This window comes from Passer domesticus, chromosome 11 (assembly GCF_036417665.1).
Source record: "Passer domesticus isolate bPasDom1 chromosome 11, bPasDom1.hap1, whole genome shotgun sequence".
Classification (NCBI taxonomy): Eukaryota; Metazoa; Chordata; class Aves; order Passeriformes; family Passeridae; genus Passer; species Passer domesticus.
This window is the reverse complement of record NC_087484.1, coordinates 20,989,958-21,005,553: the sequence shown is the minus strand read 5'-3', so window position 1 is coordinate 21,005,553 and position 15,596 is coordinate 20,989,958. Positions and strand designations below refer to the sequence as shown.

Here is a 15,596-nt window from a genome sequence, read left to right as displayed (position 1 = left end):
GCAAAGTCTGGCCAGACCAAGCACCTGGAGTGGGGACAATGGTGTCACCAAGGATTTGGGTCATCTTCTGTGGCAGTTGAAGTGGCACCATGGTGGTGGGGGGAAGCCTGGAGACTTGTGGCTCTGCAGAAGGCACTGTTCACCAGGGTGGGTGGGTGTGTCTGGAGATGCTAATTCTCAAATTTTGCGTAAGGGTTCTCTTCCTTGAACAGGCCTAGAAGAGAGAAGAGATTTGTTCAGACAGCAGCTCCCACAGTGGTCACAGCCAGCAAGAAAACCAGTCCTGGGAAATAACTCTTTGTCATTTGAGCATCCTCAAGCCTCCCAGCTGCAGTTCTCCCAAAACACCTGCTCTTACTTGCGCAGGGCCCACAGTCAGCACTGTTTCACTCTCCCCTTCTGCACAATAGGAGACATCCATTGAGAAGCTTGACCTGATGGCAAACTCCTCTCCCAGGCAGCCCTTGTACAGTCCAGGTAAAGCAGCCTGCCTAATCTTCCAGAGCTCTCCCCTCTACACAGCCCTTCTGTCAGACTGGATTACAAGCAAAGAGCCCAGACCCAAATGAAATTAAAACTGTTCTTAGACTTGCTTCCCTGCTCCTGCATCGAGACTGGGAAATGGCAAGGCAGGGTATGGGGCTGACTTTTGGGCTAGCAACAAGCCATGTGCCATGCTGTTTGATGCTTTCCCAGCTCAACACTTCTGAAGAAGAGCCACAAAGGACAAGATTGCAAACTCTGGGGTCAGGCTGCAGCAAGACAACTCTGACATGGCAAGACAGACCCAGAGCACAGCCCTTCCACAGGCAGATGCTTCCCATACCAAGAGCTCCTTCAGGCACAGCTTTGCCTGCTCTTTCTTTCCTAAAGGATCCAGCCCATCCAGAGGCCCTGGAATCTCCTGCCTAACCTGGACCTGCAGTGGGCAGCAGCTGCAGGCAGAGGAAAGGTCTCTAGTTTTCCCTACAGCCCCTCCAAAGCCAGAGACCACCAAGTGCAGCATGCATGAGCCCAAGTGCTCCACAGCCAGACACTGGCAGAGCCCCTGGCACCCCCAGTGGGCAGGCTGGAGGGACAGCGCAACTTCCAAGTTGATGTTCTCCTCAGGCAGGTCCAGACCTGGCCCAGGTCTGTGGGACTCACCTGAGGGGCAGTTCAGCCCCAGGAGGGAGGCTGTGCACTCCCATCCCCAGGGGACTGAGACACCACTGCTGGCACAGAGGAGCTGGGGTGGGATTGGTGCCTGCTCTGTGCTCCTGCAGCTGTGGGCATTCTGATTCCTACCTGGCCCCACACCTCAGACTGCTGGCTCACCACAGAATTACTGGAGGGATGTGTCTGAAGGGTAACAGGATTATGATGGTGCTGTGTCTGCCAGCTTCTGCTTCTACCTTCTAGTCAAGCTCCATCAACTTCTCCCACGTGGTAAGCTTGGAGAACACATTCTGGAGAACATTATACACTTCCTCTTCCCTGCCCAGGAAAAATAGCCCTTGTATGGGCTCACACACCATGACCCCAGCATCTCTACACTTACTCTGAGCCAAGAGAAGCAGGGACCATATTTTCCCTGCTGGCCAGGTCTCATCTACAGCTGTAACCATGGCAAGGAGCACAGTTACAGAGGCTGCTTCATCTAAAGCTTAGTTTGAATCACTCATGTCAGCACTGTACCGTATTTTCTTCGGATTTCATCATGCCGTGATTTCATCTCCGCTCTCCTGCGAGAGGCAAACAAAAAAGCCATGAGTCAGTAACTGGTGGTACAAAAGGGAACAAGAAGAGCCAGAGCTCCTTGCTTATTCCCAAACAAGGGAGCTCCAGGCTGGCAGGTTTGCTCAGCCTGCCACCTCAGGGAGTCTCTGGGGACCACCAGAGCCCACACATCAGCAGCCCTCAGGGAGCTGCATACACAAAACTTGTGATGCTACATCCACGAGTCACCCCGGCGTGACACTCCTAATGAGGCTTGTGTGTGAGCTAGGGCTGAAGCAGCCACTGACTGCATGTGCTGAGCCCCACGTGCCTCCTGGCATCACATTTGATGGCACAGACAGCAGCCAAGTCATCCTGCAGCCTCAGGGCCTGTGGTACAAACTCACCTCTCCTCCTGCCACACCCGCCTCTTCTCCCGCTCCCTGGCTGCTCTCTCGTCATCCTTGTCTGGCCTGGTGGACAGAAAAACCCCTTAGTGCACTCAGCACTCAGTCCTGCAGCAGCACACGGCTGCATCTGAGCTGCTCCACAATCAGGGCACCCCCCAATATATACTTACTTTTTGCTCTTTTTCTTGCAACAGCAGCAGCAGCAGCAGACCCCCAACATGATCAGAAGTGTTCCTCCCACCACGGACATTGCAATGATCAGGGCTTCAAAGTTCACTGAAGGATTTGACAAAAACGTGTTTAGCTCACACAGACACAATATAGGGTTACAATATAGGATCACAGGATCATTAATGTTGGGAAAACACTCAAGGATCATCAAGTCCAACTGTTCCCCCAGCACTGCCAGGTCTTCCAGTAAACATGTCCCCAGGTGCAACAGCTCTGTGTTTTTTGAATGCTTCCAGGGATGCTACCGCTGCCCTGGGCAGCCTGTTCCACTGTCTGACCGCCCTCTGAGTGAAGAATCTTTTTCTTACTATCCAACCTAAACCTCCTCTGGTGCAATTTGAGGCCATTTCCTCTTATCCTACAGCCACTTTCTCTGATCTTGTTTATGAACATACAGCTACTGTCACCAGCAGCTTCAGTCACTGGGCTGGAGATGTGCAGCCACCTGGGAAAGCAAATGGACATTGTTAGCTGTGGATAACAATGTAGATAAACCTATGTAGACATAACAAGTGTTGGTACCCACAAATAAACACCAGCTGAGCACATGTCCCTGCTAACAGGAGTGCTCAGTTACTGGCAGGGAGAAACGCACTCAGGTCAAACTCCTCTGGCAGAAACAGGAGCAAAGCTATCTTAATCACTAATCCAGGTAAAAATTGAGGGAAAAAACCCAACAACTGAAGGCTTCAGGGCTAAGGAATCATCTCTGACAGGGAGGAATTACTGTCCATGGGAGCCAGCCTCAGAAGACATCTCTGATGAGATGAGCACTTAGCGGCATCTGAAGTCCTTGGGCAAGAGATAAACTGAAAAAAAATCTGTCAGGTTGGGGCCAGCAGTGCTGCTCAGGCAGCTGAGGGCCAAGTCCTGCTTCCTGCACCTGACTGCCACGTCTCCCCAGGGCTGGGGGGCTCTGCTTGCCCACACACAGAACAAAGCCTGCTGGAGCATGGCGAGGCAGCAGCCGTGAGCCCTGGTCCCTGCTCATCCCACTCAGCTCCTGCAGTAATGGCAGTAGAGACACCAGCCAAAACTGACACATCTACATGCCAAGGATTTCAGGCAACAACAAAGAGGAGGTTCTTCCAAGTGTGGTTCAGGCTGTTCACAGAATTGTGCCTGTGGAAATATTTGTTTAGGAGCCACTTTGCACACGACAGCCAGGCTACAGAAATCTCAGAGCACCTGAACCTGCTCAGAGCACTTGAAGGTCATTTAGTCCAACTCCATCTTCCACTAGACCAGGCTGCTCACAGTCCTATCCAACCTGACCTTGAACGTTTCCAGGGATGGGGCATTCAGCACCTCTCTGGGCAACCAGTGCCACTGTCTCATCACCCTTATTGTAAGAAACTTCTTCCTTTTATCTGTTCTAAAGAGATCCTCTTTTAGGTACTCCAGCCTGAGCTGACTTCAGCAGTGTCAGTGCTTCTGAAACCCTTTTGGGGTTTCAGGATGAGCCTGGGGTTCAGCTCCCCCCTTCCCACACAGAGAGGTCTGAGGCAGAGCACCAGGCACTCCTCCAGCTGATGACAGAGGCTAAGTCACACACACCAAAAATGCAGAATCACATAAGAGCTAATCTCCCACAGGACTAATCTTCTCTATAGCGAGTTTTGCAAGCTAAGGAATGTGATCTTCTATAATGAAACCTTTTGTGAAGCTACTCACATCAAAACTAGCACTTCAAGGTCTTACAGAAGTTTCAGAAAAGCATACCACAGGGCTCACAAAGAGGAGATTCTTCTTCCACAAGCATAAGAGCAGTATGAACTCTTGTGGGCAGACAAGAGAGCCCAGCTTCAAGCACAAAAGATAACAGGCAACGGCAATTCAGCTCCAGGCTCCTCATCAAGGGGGTGGGTGAGTGCAACCAGGTCCCAGCTTGCTTCCTTCCTTCTCCAGCCCCCAAAAGCTGGCTTCTGTATGAGCATGAACATGCACTAAGCTTGGTCTAAACAAGGCACCAATCTCTCCAGAAATCCTTCAGAAAACAGAGCAGCAGGGAGGAGAGGCAGCTGCCCACCAGAGAAAGCTCCCAGAGGAGACCTGCATGTGCAGGGGTAGTTTTAGAAGAGGTTTTTTCTCAGGTGGGTAAGAGCTGAGCAGGACCACGGTACACTCAGCACTAGAAGCACACACAGGTTCCCAGAGAAGTCATCACACCTCTGGTTCCAGGAGCCCACCTGGGACAGCAGCCACGTGAAGAACCAGAAGCAGTGCACAGAGTGACCTGGCAGCTGCAGAGGAGAGATCTGGGATTCAGACACCAGGAGGGCTGCAGAGCCCCACAGAGAACCTTCCACTCCTGTTCCCAGGCGCTAGCCATGTCTGGAGCCTCCATCACACCAAAGCATAAGGGATGTATTTTGGAGTAGCTAAATCTTCACAGGTCCTACTTGCCAGAAGGCAGGGAACTGCTCATACTCTGCTTCCCCGCCCACGCTTCAGGAAGTTTGCAGAACCTTGACTGCCTTCAGCCTGTCACTGCAACACTGGCAGAGAGCTGGGAGGCAGGGGAACCTCCCACAGCAGCAAGCACTGTCACAGCCACCAGCCAGGCTGGCACTCACCCCAGCAGACTCCCCAGCGCGCCGAGCGGAGCTCGCACAGGTCGGCCGGCGGGAGGATTCTTCGGACGGGGTACTCCATGCACCTCCTGCTGCTGGCACACCACAGGCACTAGGACACAGGAGCAGGCAGCACAGCGTTACTGCTGCACTGACAGCGACCCTCGCTTTGCTTGGCAGCCACAGCACAGGGCCACCTCTGCTGGCTCACGAGACAGCACCCAGCAGCAACAGGGCGCTCAGGAGTAAGAGCTGTGTGAGCACAGATCACACCAGGAGAGGCAGGAGAGGGGAGTGCAGAGCTCTAGAGCAAGTAAAGATGCTGAGAATCCTTCTCCTGGCTTAGAATTGTAGACTGTCCTGAGCTGGAAGGGACTGATAAGGATCATCGAGCCAACTACTGACCCTGCCCAGGACAGCCTTAAGAATCCCACCATTAATAACGCAAATCCTTTACGTTTATTTTTGAGATAAGAAGAAAGCCTTTGAGACAAAGCGCTCTACACACACAAAGCTGATGAGCAGGAGAGGTGTGCATGTGCCCAGCCACTACAGACCATCTGCGGAGCTTTGCATGCTCCTCTCCTGGTGGCTCCAATCCCCAACCCCAGCATTCAGTAGGGGTTTGGTCAAACTGGTTCTGGCTACATCAGCTGCAAGATCTGACTCAAGTTCAAGTGTGCTGATATCTGTGATAAGGCAGCAGGGACTGGCAGGACACCAGCACACATCCTGCACCCAGCCAGTGCCACGGCCCAGCTGCTGGAGGGGAACTTGACCAGCCAGCCCAGCCCACTCAGTCCCTTCTCCAAGCACATCGTCCATCCATCAGGAAGCAGCTCAGCGATTCCATTACTCTAATCGAAAAGCACACAACAAAACCCACCCAGTTTCTAGCAACCTCCTTCCAGAGCACCAGAGAGGGATTGCCCTCTCACCCTCATAGGTGGGTGGAATTTGCAGCATGTCTGGGACAAGGGCAGGGGACCAGCCCTGCTTCCAGGAAGGAAACTTTTTCAGCATGGTGAGAGGCTGGGAGCCTCACTGCTGCTACTCACAGTGACATTTTTCAGGCATTCTTCACAGCTCCTGTTCGTATACTGGCAACAATCTGCAGGAAGAAAACAAGACACCTCAGGACTTTGAAGAGCTTCAGTGGTTTAAAACTCTGGGCTCCTCCAAGCCTGCTCCTACCCACCACTGGGCCAGCAGCAGTGCATGCTGCTGCTGCAAGAGCCACCAGCTTCAGCACATGCTCCATGTCATGGTGGGAAGCCCAAATGCAAGGCAAGTTCTGCCTTGCTCTGCTGACAAAGCCCTAAGCTGTGAGTTCCTCTCTTGGGTTTTATTTCCCTAAAAGCCTGAGAATCTGCTGTGGCAGTAGGGCAGCCAGGGCACACAGCTAGAGTCGGTCTGGAGGGACCCTATGAGGATGAGGGCAAGCAGTGGCTGGGTGATACAGTCCTGTAGCACCAGATATGGAGCAGCTCAAGCAAACAAGCCCCAGACACAGAAGCTGCTGCCAGGAGAAGCAGAGGAGCACACAGGGACACACAGAGCCACAGATCCTGCAGGAGGCCTCCTGCTGCACACGAGGGCTGTACCCTACCCCAGCCAGTTCATCCAAATCCTCCTTCAGCAGGACACAGCCCAGGCAATGCAGCAGCACTGCAGCCAAAATCTGTGCTGATGTTCAGAACCTGTTTCCACCCCCATCTGGCGGAGGAAGACCCCAGTTTACAGACACAGGTGGCTCCCAGGAGCAGAGCCACCATGGATGCCACAGGACCAGAGCCACCATGGATGAAGGCATCCCCACAGGATGCATCCAGCTGGGCAGGGGAGTGGATAAGGTCTGAACCTGGACACAGGACAAACTGTTATGGTTGTTGCAGCACTTCATGCTGGAAAATGAAGTATTGAGATTGTCTAAAAGAGACAGTCTCAAGAAAAGGGGAGACTTGAAAAATAACACAGAGACTAGAAATTTTCAGTTCCCCTGAAGTTGCTGAATAAAGCTTTGGGACTAACTAGAAAAAAGATAGAAGGATGTAAAGGTATGCACAAAGGAGGATAAATGTAGCTGGAACCAGTGGAGAAACAGACAGAGGACTAGAGAGGGGTTTTTTGTGAGCTACATAACTAAAACCAACAGTGCATGCCCAAAGAAAAAGTTCAAAGTAAGGTCACCAGTAATACTGAAGCCTTCAGTGAATATGACCACCAGACACCCCTTTAGATGACCTCCAGGACCAAAAAAGTAATTCCAGTAAAAGGCGAATGCATGCAAATTAGTTCTAGGAAAGTGGTGTTTGTGAATTAGCTAGGAGGTACCTTGTAATGAATATGTATGATCAGCATGGAATAAGTACCCTGTTGTGAACTCTCACCACACACATCACATTAAAGGAGATACTCTTCCATGTGTCCGACGCGGATAAAGAATGACTGCTTTCCAATGTTTCAAACGGAATAAAAAACTTTATTTCATAGCTAATATCCTAATATCCTAACATCCTAATATCCTGATGTCCTAATGTGCTAATGTCCTTATGTCCTAATGTCCTTATGTCCTATATGTTCTAATGTCCTAATGTCCTAATGTCCTAGTATCCTAATATCCTAATATCCTAGTATCCTAATATCCTAATATACTAATGTCCTAATATCAATATCCTACCCTCTCCCCAAGTATCTACAACTATATACTTTCCCTCCAACAGCTCCTACTCTCCCAGTCTTGACGTATCCCCAAAGTGGGTAGAAGAAACTAGACGAGGCCCGTCTCAGCATGCTGGTCTTCAGCTCAGACGGGCCGTGGAGGGTCCACATCACATCAGATGGCAGCGGGACGGTGTTGGTTGTCCCCTGCGGCCAGCGCTGCAATTCCCCTCGGTGGCCGCTGTCCCAGCCCGTTTCTTCTAAGGTCATCCTGCTCTCTGCGGGGACGCTGGCGGGGCACAGGGCTCGGTGCCCGGTCGCCATCAGCACGTCTTCTGCGCCGGCCACCTCCAGGAGCCGCATCCTCCTGCGCCTCCTGCTGCTGCCGCTGGCGCCACCGCGCCACGAAGGGATGGAGGCGGCGGCGGGGGCGACGCGGGGCCACCGGGGCTGGGTTGTCCTGGCCCTCCAGCACGCGGATGCTGCCGATGGGCCCTTGGCAGGTGGGGCAGGTGGCGGCGGCGTCGGTGGCAGCCTGGGGCTGGATGCAGGCGTGGCAGAACATGTGTCCGCAGGGCTCCACGGCAGCAGCGGGGTTGCGCAGGAAATCCACGCAGATGCGGCAGACGCGCACGGCTCGTGGTGCTGATGGCTCCTGTCCCACCTCGGCCATTGCTGCTCCTGGGCTTGGCTGCTCTCAGCCGCTGGCAGGACTCGAAGGCTTGGCTCCCACTTCTGGAATTCAGAGGTTTCTCAGTCACTGGGAGCACTCGGAGGCTCCTCAGTCACTGACAGCACTCAGAGGTTCCTCAGTCACTAGGACTAAGAGGCTCCTCTTCACTCACTGGCAGAACTCAGAGGGTTGTCTTCACTTACTGGAGTCACTCAGAGGCTCCTCGGTCACTGGCAGTGCTCAGGTTCCTGGGTCACTGACAGCACTCGGAAGATCCACAGACACTGGTAGCACACAGGCTCCTCAGATGCTGGCAGCAGTGGAAGCTCCTCAGCTGCTCTGGGTCACAACGTGAGTGCTCCGGCACTACCCAACGCTGGTGGTTATAGTAACGCAAGTGTGTCATAATGGTCATGAGCGGTGACAACACAGGGTTCTTTCTGAGGGACACACCTAGGAGCCCCCCCACCCACAGAGATTCTATGGCACAAAACCCACCTGGCGGTGGGCTGCACCCCTCAGCGTTTGCCCAGATCCCTTCCCTTCTCTGCCAGTCACACCCACCAGGACCTGCAGAGATCCTGCTCTGCAGAGCTGCCTTCCATGGCGTGTGCTGGGGCTGCACCTCCTCAGCAGGAGCACTCTGCTCGGCCCTTGGTTGAGCTTCAGGAGGTTCCATCAGCCCATTTCTCCAGCTTGTTGAGGCCCTTGTGGGTGCAGAGTCACCCGCTGGTGTCTCAGCAGCTCTTCCCACTGTAGGAAATTCAGCAAACTTGCTGAGGGTGCTCTGGGCCCCGTTATTCAGACCACTATCAAGAAGGAAGATGACCGGTCCCAGTACTGACGCCTGGGCTACACTGCTGATGATCAGCCTCTCTCTCAGCTTCATACTCTACTTAAAAACCAGTATCAACAGTTAAAATCACCTCCTCTCAGGGCAGAGCTTATTTGCAAAGTTCTGCCTCCCCCAAGCCTCCTGCTTTCTCCAAACTCATGAGAAATGTCTGATTGTTATAGATGAAAAATGAAAAATAGCCAATTTTAATAAAAATATAAAAAATAAAAATTATTTCACAACCGTAACACAGTCTCGACAGCCACCAATCAATCGAACAGCCGCCCCTGGGAGGTGACGTGGGTGAACGTGAGACTGGCCTCGCTAGCGCCAATTCCTCCCCGTCCACACTGGCTGCTCCAAGGCAGCAGTTCTTATACGGTTTATTTCGCCCGCGGCAGAACGTCTTTGTTTCTTTCTGAGTTCTTCATATTCAAGTTGGTTTCTTTCTCTGGCTCGGGCTGCACAAAGCCTCCGTCCGGGAATAGAATAATACACTTCCCTGATTCCCGGAATCCGGCATTCAGATGGAAGGTGTTGATGGCCCTGGTCCTCTCAGATAGGTGTCTTGTCTGGGCCATCATCGCTTGGGGTCACTGGGTGCAGGTCCTTGTGAATGCCCATCTCCTGTGCAGCAGAGTTTCCTTCACATGTAAATGTGGTGGTGCCTCTCTGTCCATCTGCCACGGTTTCACCATCCTGGGGAAGAATCTCTCCCCCGCCTTGTACACCAGTAGTTCATTTTATACATATATATATTGATATATCTTTTATTCCCACGAATTACTAACCATATTTATAACACTGACCATTTATCAGCCCCAGTGAGCATTTCCCCCTTCAAATACAGCAGCTCTGGCATACAGCATAGGATCTGTTGAATTGTTTGCTTCTTCCACCACTTTTCCTGAAATATACCTGAAATATACCTGGTATTTTCCTGGAAATACCATTGTAGCACTACACACTGACACCACCACTTGGAATAATTTGTGACCTTTGCAAGGAGACAGGTTGTTTGGCACAGACTCTCCAGCAGCAGGCACTTCAGGGCCTAGCTGCTGCTGCCACCATAGCCCTGCTGTGAAGGGAATGGAAGAGGCTGTGATGACAGCAGGCCGCCCCAGCACAGTTATCCACATGCAGCTGGGCAGCCTGTGCTCACAGCTCAGTCTGCCCCTGGGATTTCGCCTCTCAGAGTGCTGGCTGTTTGTCCCACCTTTCCTATCACATGGTTGGAATTGGCCTAGTGCCAGCTTTTTGTGGCCTTTATGTGCAGGGCTGTAGAAATCTCAGTCTCAAAGCCAAGCTCCCTGTTACATCTCACTAACCCCTTCTTTCCAAGTTCCCAGGGCATGGCCACATTTCATCCACCATCCATCCTGGCTCCCAGCAGGTCTCTCTGCTGCCCTGGCTCAGCAGAGGAGGACAGAGCCAGTCACAAGTGGGGTCTCAGGAAGAGGAACTTGCTTGCAGTTCCCTGATAGGTTTGCAGACATCACTCCTTAGCTCTAGGAGCAGGGCCAGTGGGAGCACTCAGGGTACCCAAAATGAATTTACTGGTCCCAGTTCCAGGACAGGACGGGGACTGGAGCCTGGTGCAGCCCAGCAGGGGAAAGGCAGCTCAAAAGGCTTTGGCACCAGCTGTCCCTGGACCTTGCTGGCTCTCAAGCAAAGGCCCCACAGCTTTCCCTGTGCCTTTGGCTGGCAGAGGCACCACGGGCCCTTTGGGCCAGCACATGAAGGACCCCTCTCAGCACTTTCCCTTCTCTTCACTGGGCTCCACAGTTCATCCTCCACGCACAAGGGATTCCAGCCACGCCGGGATCTGTGAATCATCACCTCCCTGCCGTGCACAGCCGGACACGGCGCTCTCGGCACCGCCCTGGCTCCTGCCCGGCAGCCCCGGGGCGCAGCCCCTGCCCGGACAGAAGGTGGGAGAGCAGCCACCACCAGAGCTCGGCAGAGTCAGGCCCTGTGTTCCTCCCACCCGAGCCTCTCCTGGCAGTAGCCGGCGACAATCTGGATTAAAAGTCACCCGCGAGCCCTGCCCCTGGGGCAGCAGGCAGGGCTCCCGGCGCCTCAGCTCCCCGAGCCCAGCTGGGGCCGCTGTGCTGAGCTCCACAAGCCCGGCCGTGCAGAGGGAGAGCTTCACCCCGGCCCACGGGAGCCTCCCCGGCAGGAGGCCACGGGCAGCTCTCCTCAGCCCAGACTCTCCCAGCCCTGCCCGGCCTGCACACGGGGCTGCGGCTGCTGCAGGGCCGGGCCTGGGCAGGCTCCAGAGCAGGCAGCTCCATCCCCTTCCCACCCAGGCCCTTACACTGCTCGGGCTGCAGCCTGAGCCCCCAGGCCACCCACGCACACAGGGGCTCTCTCCTGGAGAGGCCAGGGGACAAAAGGCCCAACTCTTGCCAGAACAGCCAGCTCCTTCCTTAGAGAGCAGCCTTGCTTCCATCCCAAGCTCTTCCTAACACCTGAACATCTCTGGGAACAGACTGTTCCTTTCAAGGCCAGCAAGAGCCCGAGGCAGCCTTGCTTCTGCCTCCCCCAGCTACCCCCAGTGAGTCAGAGCCACACAACAGTGACAACTCCATCAGCCACTACTCCCGACCTGTGCCTGCTGTGGAAGGAGAATTAAACTCTTTCAGACCAGAACAGTAATTGAATCAGTTTAATATACAGTCAGCATATTGTAAATGCACTTGAAACTTACAGTATTGCTAACAGACGTGGCCATTGAGCCCAAGACCACCTTTCTAGAAAGGCACAGAGAGGTAGGAGAGTTGGGGCATTTCCCCAGATTAGTTGCAAGTGAGAAGGTGCACATAAGACCTTCCTCCTGGAAGCACCAGATCACCAGAAACTTGTGCTCTTTGAGAGGACTGCTAATGTGCTGGGATAAGTGCATGCACCTGGAGTGACAGCCAAAGCCTCCTGCTAGCCCTTACGTCAGGAAACTCTTGCTGGCTTTTGCATATACTAAAAGAAAAAAAAAAAGAGGGGGAGGAAGAGCAGAAGAGGCTAGCTCTGTGTGCATGAAGTGTTCTTGGTGAGGCAGGAGTGAGGGAGATGTGTGACGTTGCTTTTGCCCTTGGCTGGGACAAGGACTGTTATGTGCATTGCTTTGGACACCACAACCACCCTGGGGTGAGTGAGGAAAAAATGCCCCATCTTCCAGTATTGTCACCATGGTTTCTTGCACCAGCAGGGCAAGAGCAAAGTCTGGCCAGACCAAGCACCTGGAGTGGGGACAATGGTGTCACCAAGGATTTGGGTCATCTTCTGTGGCAGTTGAAGTGGCACCATGGTGGTGGGGGGAAGCCTGGAGACTTGTGGCTCTGCAGAAGGCACTGTTCACCAGGGTGGGTGGGTGTGTCTGGAGATGCTAATTCTCAAATTTTGCGTAAGGGTTCTCTTCCTTGAACAGGCCTAGAAGAGAGAAGAGATTTGTTCAGACAGCAGCTCCCACAGTGGTCACAGCCAGCAAGAAAACCAGTCCTGGGAAATAACTCTTTGTCATTTGAGCATCCTCAAGCCTCCCAGCTGCAGTTCTCCCAAAACACCTGCTCTTACTTGCGCAGGGCCCACAGTCAGCACTGTTTCACTCTCCCCTTCTGCACAAGAGGAGACATCCATTGAGAAGCTTGACCTGATGGCAAACTCCTCTCCCAGGCAGCCCATGTACAGTCCAGGTAAAGCAGCCTGCCTAATCTTCCAGAGCTCTCCCCTCTACACAGCCCTTCTGTCAGACTGGATTACAAGCAAAGAGCCCAGACCCAAATGAAATTAAAACTGTTCTTAGACTTGCTTCCCTGCTCCTGCATCGAGACTGGGAAATGGCAAGGCAGGGTATGGGGCTGACTTTTGGGCTAGCAACAAGCCATGTGCCATGCTGTTTGATGCTTTCCCAGCTCAACACTTCTGAAGAAGAGCCACAAAGGACAAGATTGCAAACTCTGGGGTCAGGCTGCAGCAAGACAACTCTGACATGGCAAGACAGACCCAGAGCACAGCCCTTCCACAGGCAGATGCTTCCCATACCAAGAGCTCCTTCAGGCACAGCTTTGCCTGCTCTTTCTTTCCTAAAGGATCCAGCCCATCCAGAGGCCCTGGAATCTCCTGCCTAACCTGGACCTGCAGTGGGCAGCAGCTGCAGGCAGAGGAAAGGTCTCTAGTTTTCCCTACAGCCCCTCCAAAGCCAGAGACCACCAAGTGCAGCACGCATGAGCCCAAGTGCTCCACAGCCAGACACTGGCAGAGCCCCTGGCAGCTCCAGTGGGCAGGCTGGAGGGACAGCGCAACTTCCAAGTTGATGTTCTCCTCAGGCAGGTCCAGACCTGGCCCAGGTCTGTGGGACTCACCTGAGGGGCAGTTCAGCCCCAGGAGGGAGGCTGTGCACTCCCATCCCCAGGGGACTGAGACACCACTGCTGGCACAGAGGAGCTGGGGTGGGATTGGTGCCTGCTCTGTGCTCCTGCAGCTGTGGGCATTCTGATTCCTACCTGGCCCCACACCTCAGACTGCTGGCTAACCACAGAATTACTGGAGGGATGTGTCTGAAGGGTAACAGGATTATGATGGTGCTGTGTCTGCCAGCTTCTGCTTCTACCTTCTAGTCAAGCTCCATCAACTTCTCCCACGTGGTAAGCTTGGAGAACACATTCTGGAGAACATTATACACTTCCTCTTCCCTGCCCAGGAAAAATAGCCCTTGTATGGGCTCACACACCATGACCCCAGCATCTCTACACTTACTCTGAGCCAAGAGAAGCAGGGACCATATTTTCCCTGCTGGCCAGGTCTCATCTACAGCTGTAACCATGGCAAGGAGCACAGTTACAGAGGCTGCTTCATCTAAAGCTTAGTTTGAATCACTCATGTCAGCACTGTACCGTATTTTCTTCGGATTTCATCATGCCGTGATTTCATCTCCGCTCTCCTGCGAGAGGCAAACAAAAAAGCCATGAGTCAGTAACTGGTGGTACAAAAGGGAACAAGAAGAGCCAGAGCTCCTTGCTTATTCCCAAACAAGGGAGCTCCAGGCTGGCAGGTTTGCTCAGCCTGCCACCTCAGGGAGTCTCTGGGGACCACCAGAGCCCACACATCAGCAGCCCTCAGGGAGCTGCATACACAAAACTTGTGATGCTACATCCACGAGTCACCCCGGCGTGACACTCCTAATGAGGCTTGTGTGTGAGCTAGGGCTGAAGCAGCCACTGACTGCATGTGCTGAGCCCCACGTGCCTCCTGGCATCACATTTGATGGCACAGACAGCAGCCAAGTCATCCTGCAGCCTCAGGGCCTGTGGTACAAACTCACCTCTCCTCCTGCCACACCCGCCTCTTCTCCCGCTCCCTGGCTGCTCTCTCGTCATCCTTGTCCGGCCTGGTGGACAGAAAAACCCCTTAGTGCACTCAGCACTCAGTCCTGCAGCAGCACACGGCTGCATCTGAGCTGCTCCACAATCAGGGCACCCCCCAATATATACTTACTTTTTGCTCTTTTTCTTACAACAGCAGCAGCAGCAGCAGACCCCCAACATGATCAGAAGTGTTCCTCCCACCACGGACATTGCAGTGATCAGGGCTTCAAAGTTCACTGAAGGATTTGACAAAAACGTGTTTAGCTCACACAGACACAATATAGGGTTACAATATAGGATCACAGGATCATTAATGTTGGGAAAACACTCAAGGATCATCAAGTCCAACTGTTCCCCCAGCACTGCCAGGTCTTCCAGTAAACATGTCCCAGGTGCAACAGCTCTGTGTTTTTTGAATGCTTCCAGGGATGCTACCGCTGCCCTGGGCAGCCTGTTCCACTGTCTGACCGCCCTCTGAGTGAAGAATCTTTTTCTTACTATCCAACCTAAACCTCCTCTGGTGCAATTTGAGGCCATTTCCTCTTATCCTACAGCCACTTTCTCTGATCTTGTTTATGAACATACAGCTACTGTCACCAGCAGCTTCAGTCACTGGGCTGGAGATGTGCAGCCACCTGGGAAAGCAAATGGACATTGTTAGCTGTGGATAACAATGTAGATAAACCTATGTAGACATAACAAGTGTTGGTACCCACAAATAAACACCAGCTGAGCACGTGTCCCTGCTAACAGGAGTGCTCAGTTACTGGCAGGGAGAAACGCACTCAGGTCAAACTCCTCTGGCAGAAACAGGAGCAAAGCTATCTTAATCACTAATCCAGGTAAAAATTGAGGGAAAAAACCCAACAACTGAAGGCTTCAGGGCTAAGGAATCATCTCTGACAGGGAGGAATTACTGTCCATGGGAGCCAGCCTCAGAAGACATCTCTGATGAGATGAGCACTTAGCGGCATCTGAAGTCCTTGGGCAAGAGATAAACTGAAAAAAAATCTGTCAGGTTGGGGCCAGCAGTGCTGCTCAGGCAGCTGAGGGCCAAGTCCTGCTTCCTGCACCTGACTGCCACGTCTCCCCAGGGCTGGGGGGCTCTGCTTGCCCACACACAGAACAAAGCCTGCTGGAGCATGGCGAGGC

At 53.2% G+C, this 15,596-nt stretch overlaps 1 protein-coding gene across 1 annotated transcript; it reads right to left on the bottom strand.

The window, feature by feature from the left end:
* Positions 1 to 477: 477 nt before the first annotated feature.
* Positions 478 to 6,004, bottom strand: LOC135309561 (pituitary tumor-transforming gene 1 protein-interacting protein-like). Its single transcript, XM_064435662.1, has 5 exons — positions 4,916 to 6,004; positions 2,279 to 2,384; positions 2,106 to 2,171; positions 1,678 to 1,724; positions 478 to 935 (listed from the first exon to the last, which is right to left on the bottom strand). Exons 1-5 carry the CDS (start codon positions 4,992 to 4,994, stop codon positions 868 to 870), a joined length of 366 nt encoding a protein of 121 aa, XP_064291732.1. The 5' UTR covers positions 4,995 to 6,004; the 3' UTR covers positions 478 to 867.
* Between the last annotated feature and the right edge of the window lie 9,592 nt (positions 6,005 to 15,596).

What these genes read in the sequence shown, in the direction of transcription:
- LOC135309561 (XM_064435662.1), bottom strand. Translation starts at nt 4,994, where the DNA reads ATGGAGTACCCCGTCCGAAGAATCCTCCCGCCGGCCGACCTGTGCGAG. An exon ending in GCGCTGGGGAGTCTGCTGGG is followed by an intron (nt 2,385 to 4,915) that starts GTGAGTGCCAGC and finishes CAAATCCTTCAG; the next exon opens with TGAACTTTGAAGCCCTGATC. An exon ending in TGCAAGAAAAAGAGCAAAAA is followed by an intron (nt 2,172 to 2,278) that starts GTAAGTATATAT and finishes TCTGTCCACCAG; the next exon opens with GCCAGACAAGGATGACGAGA.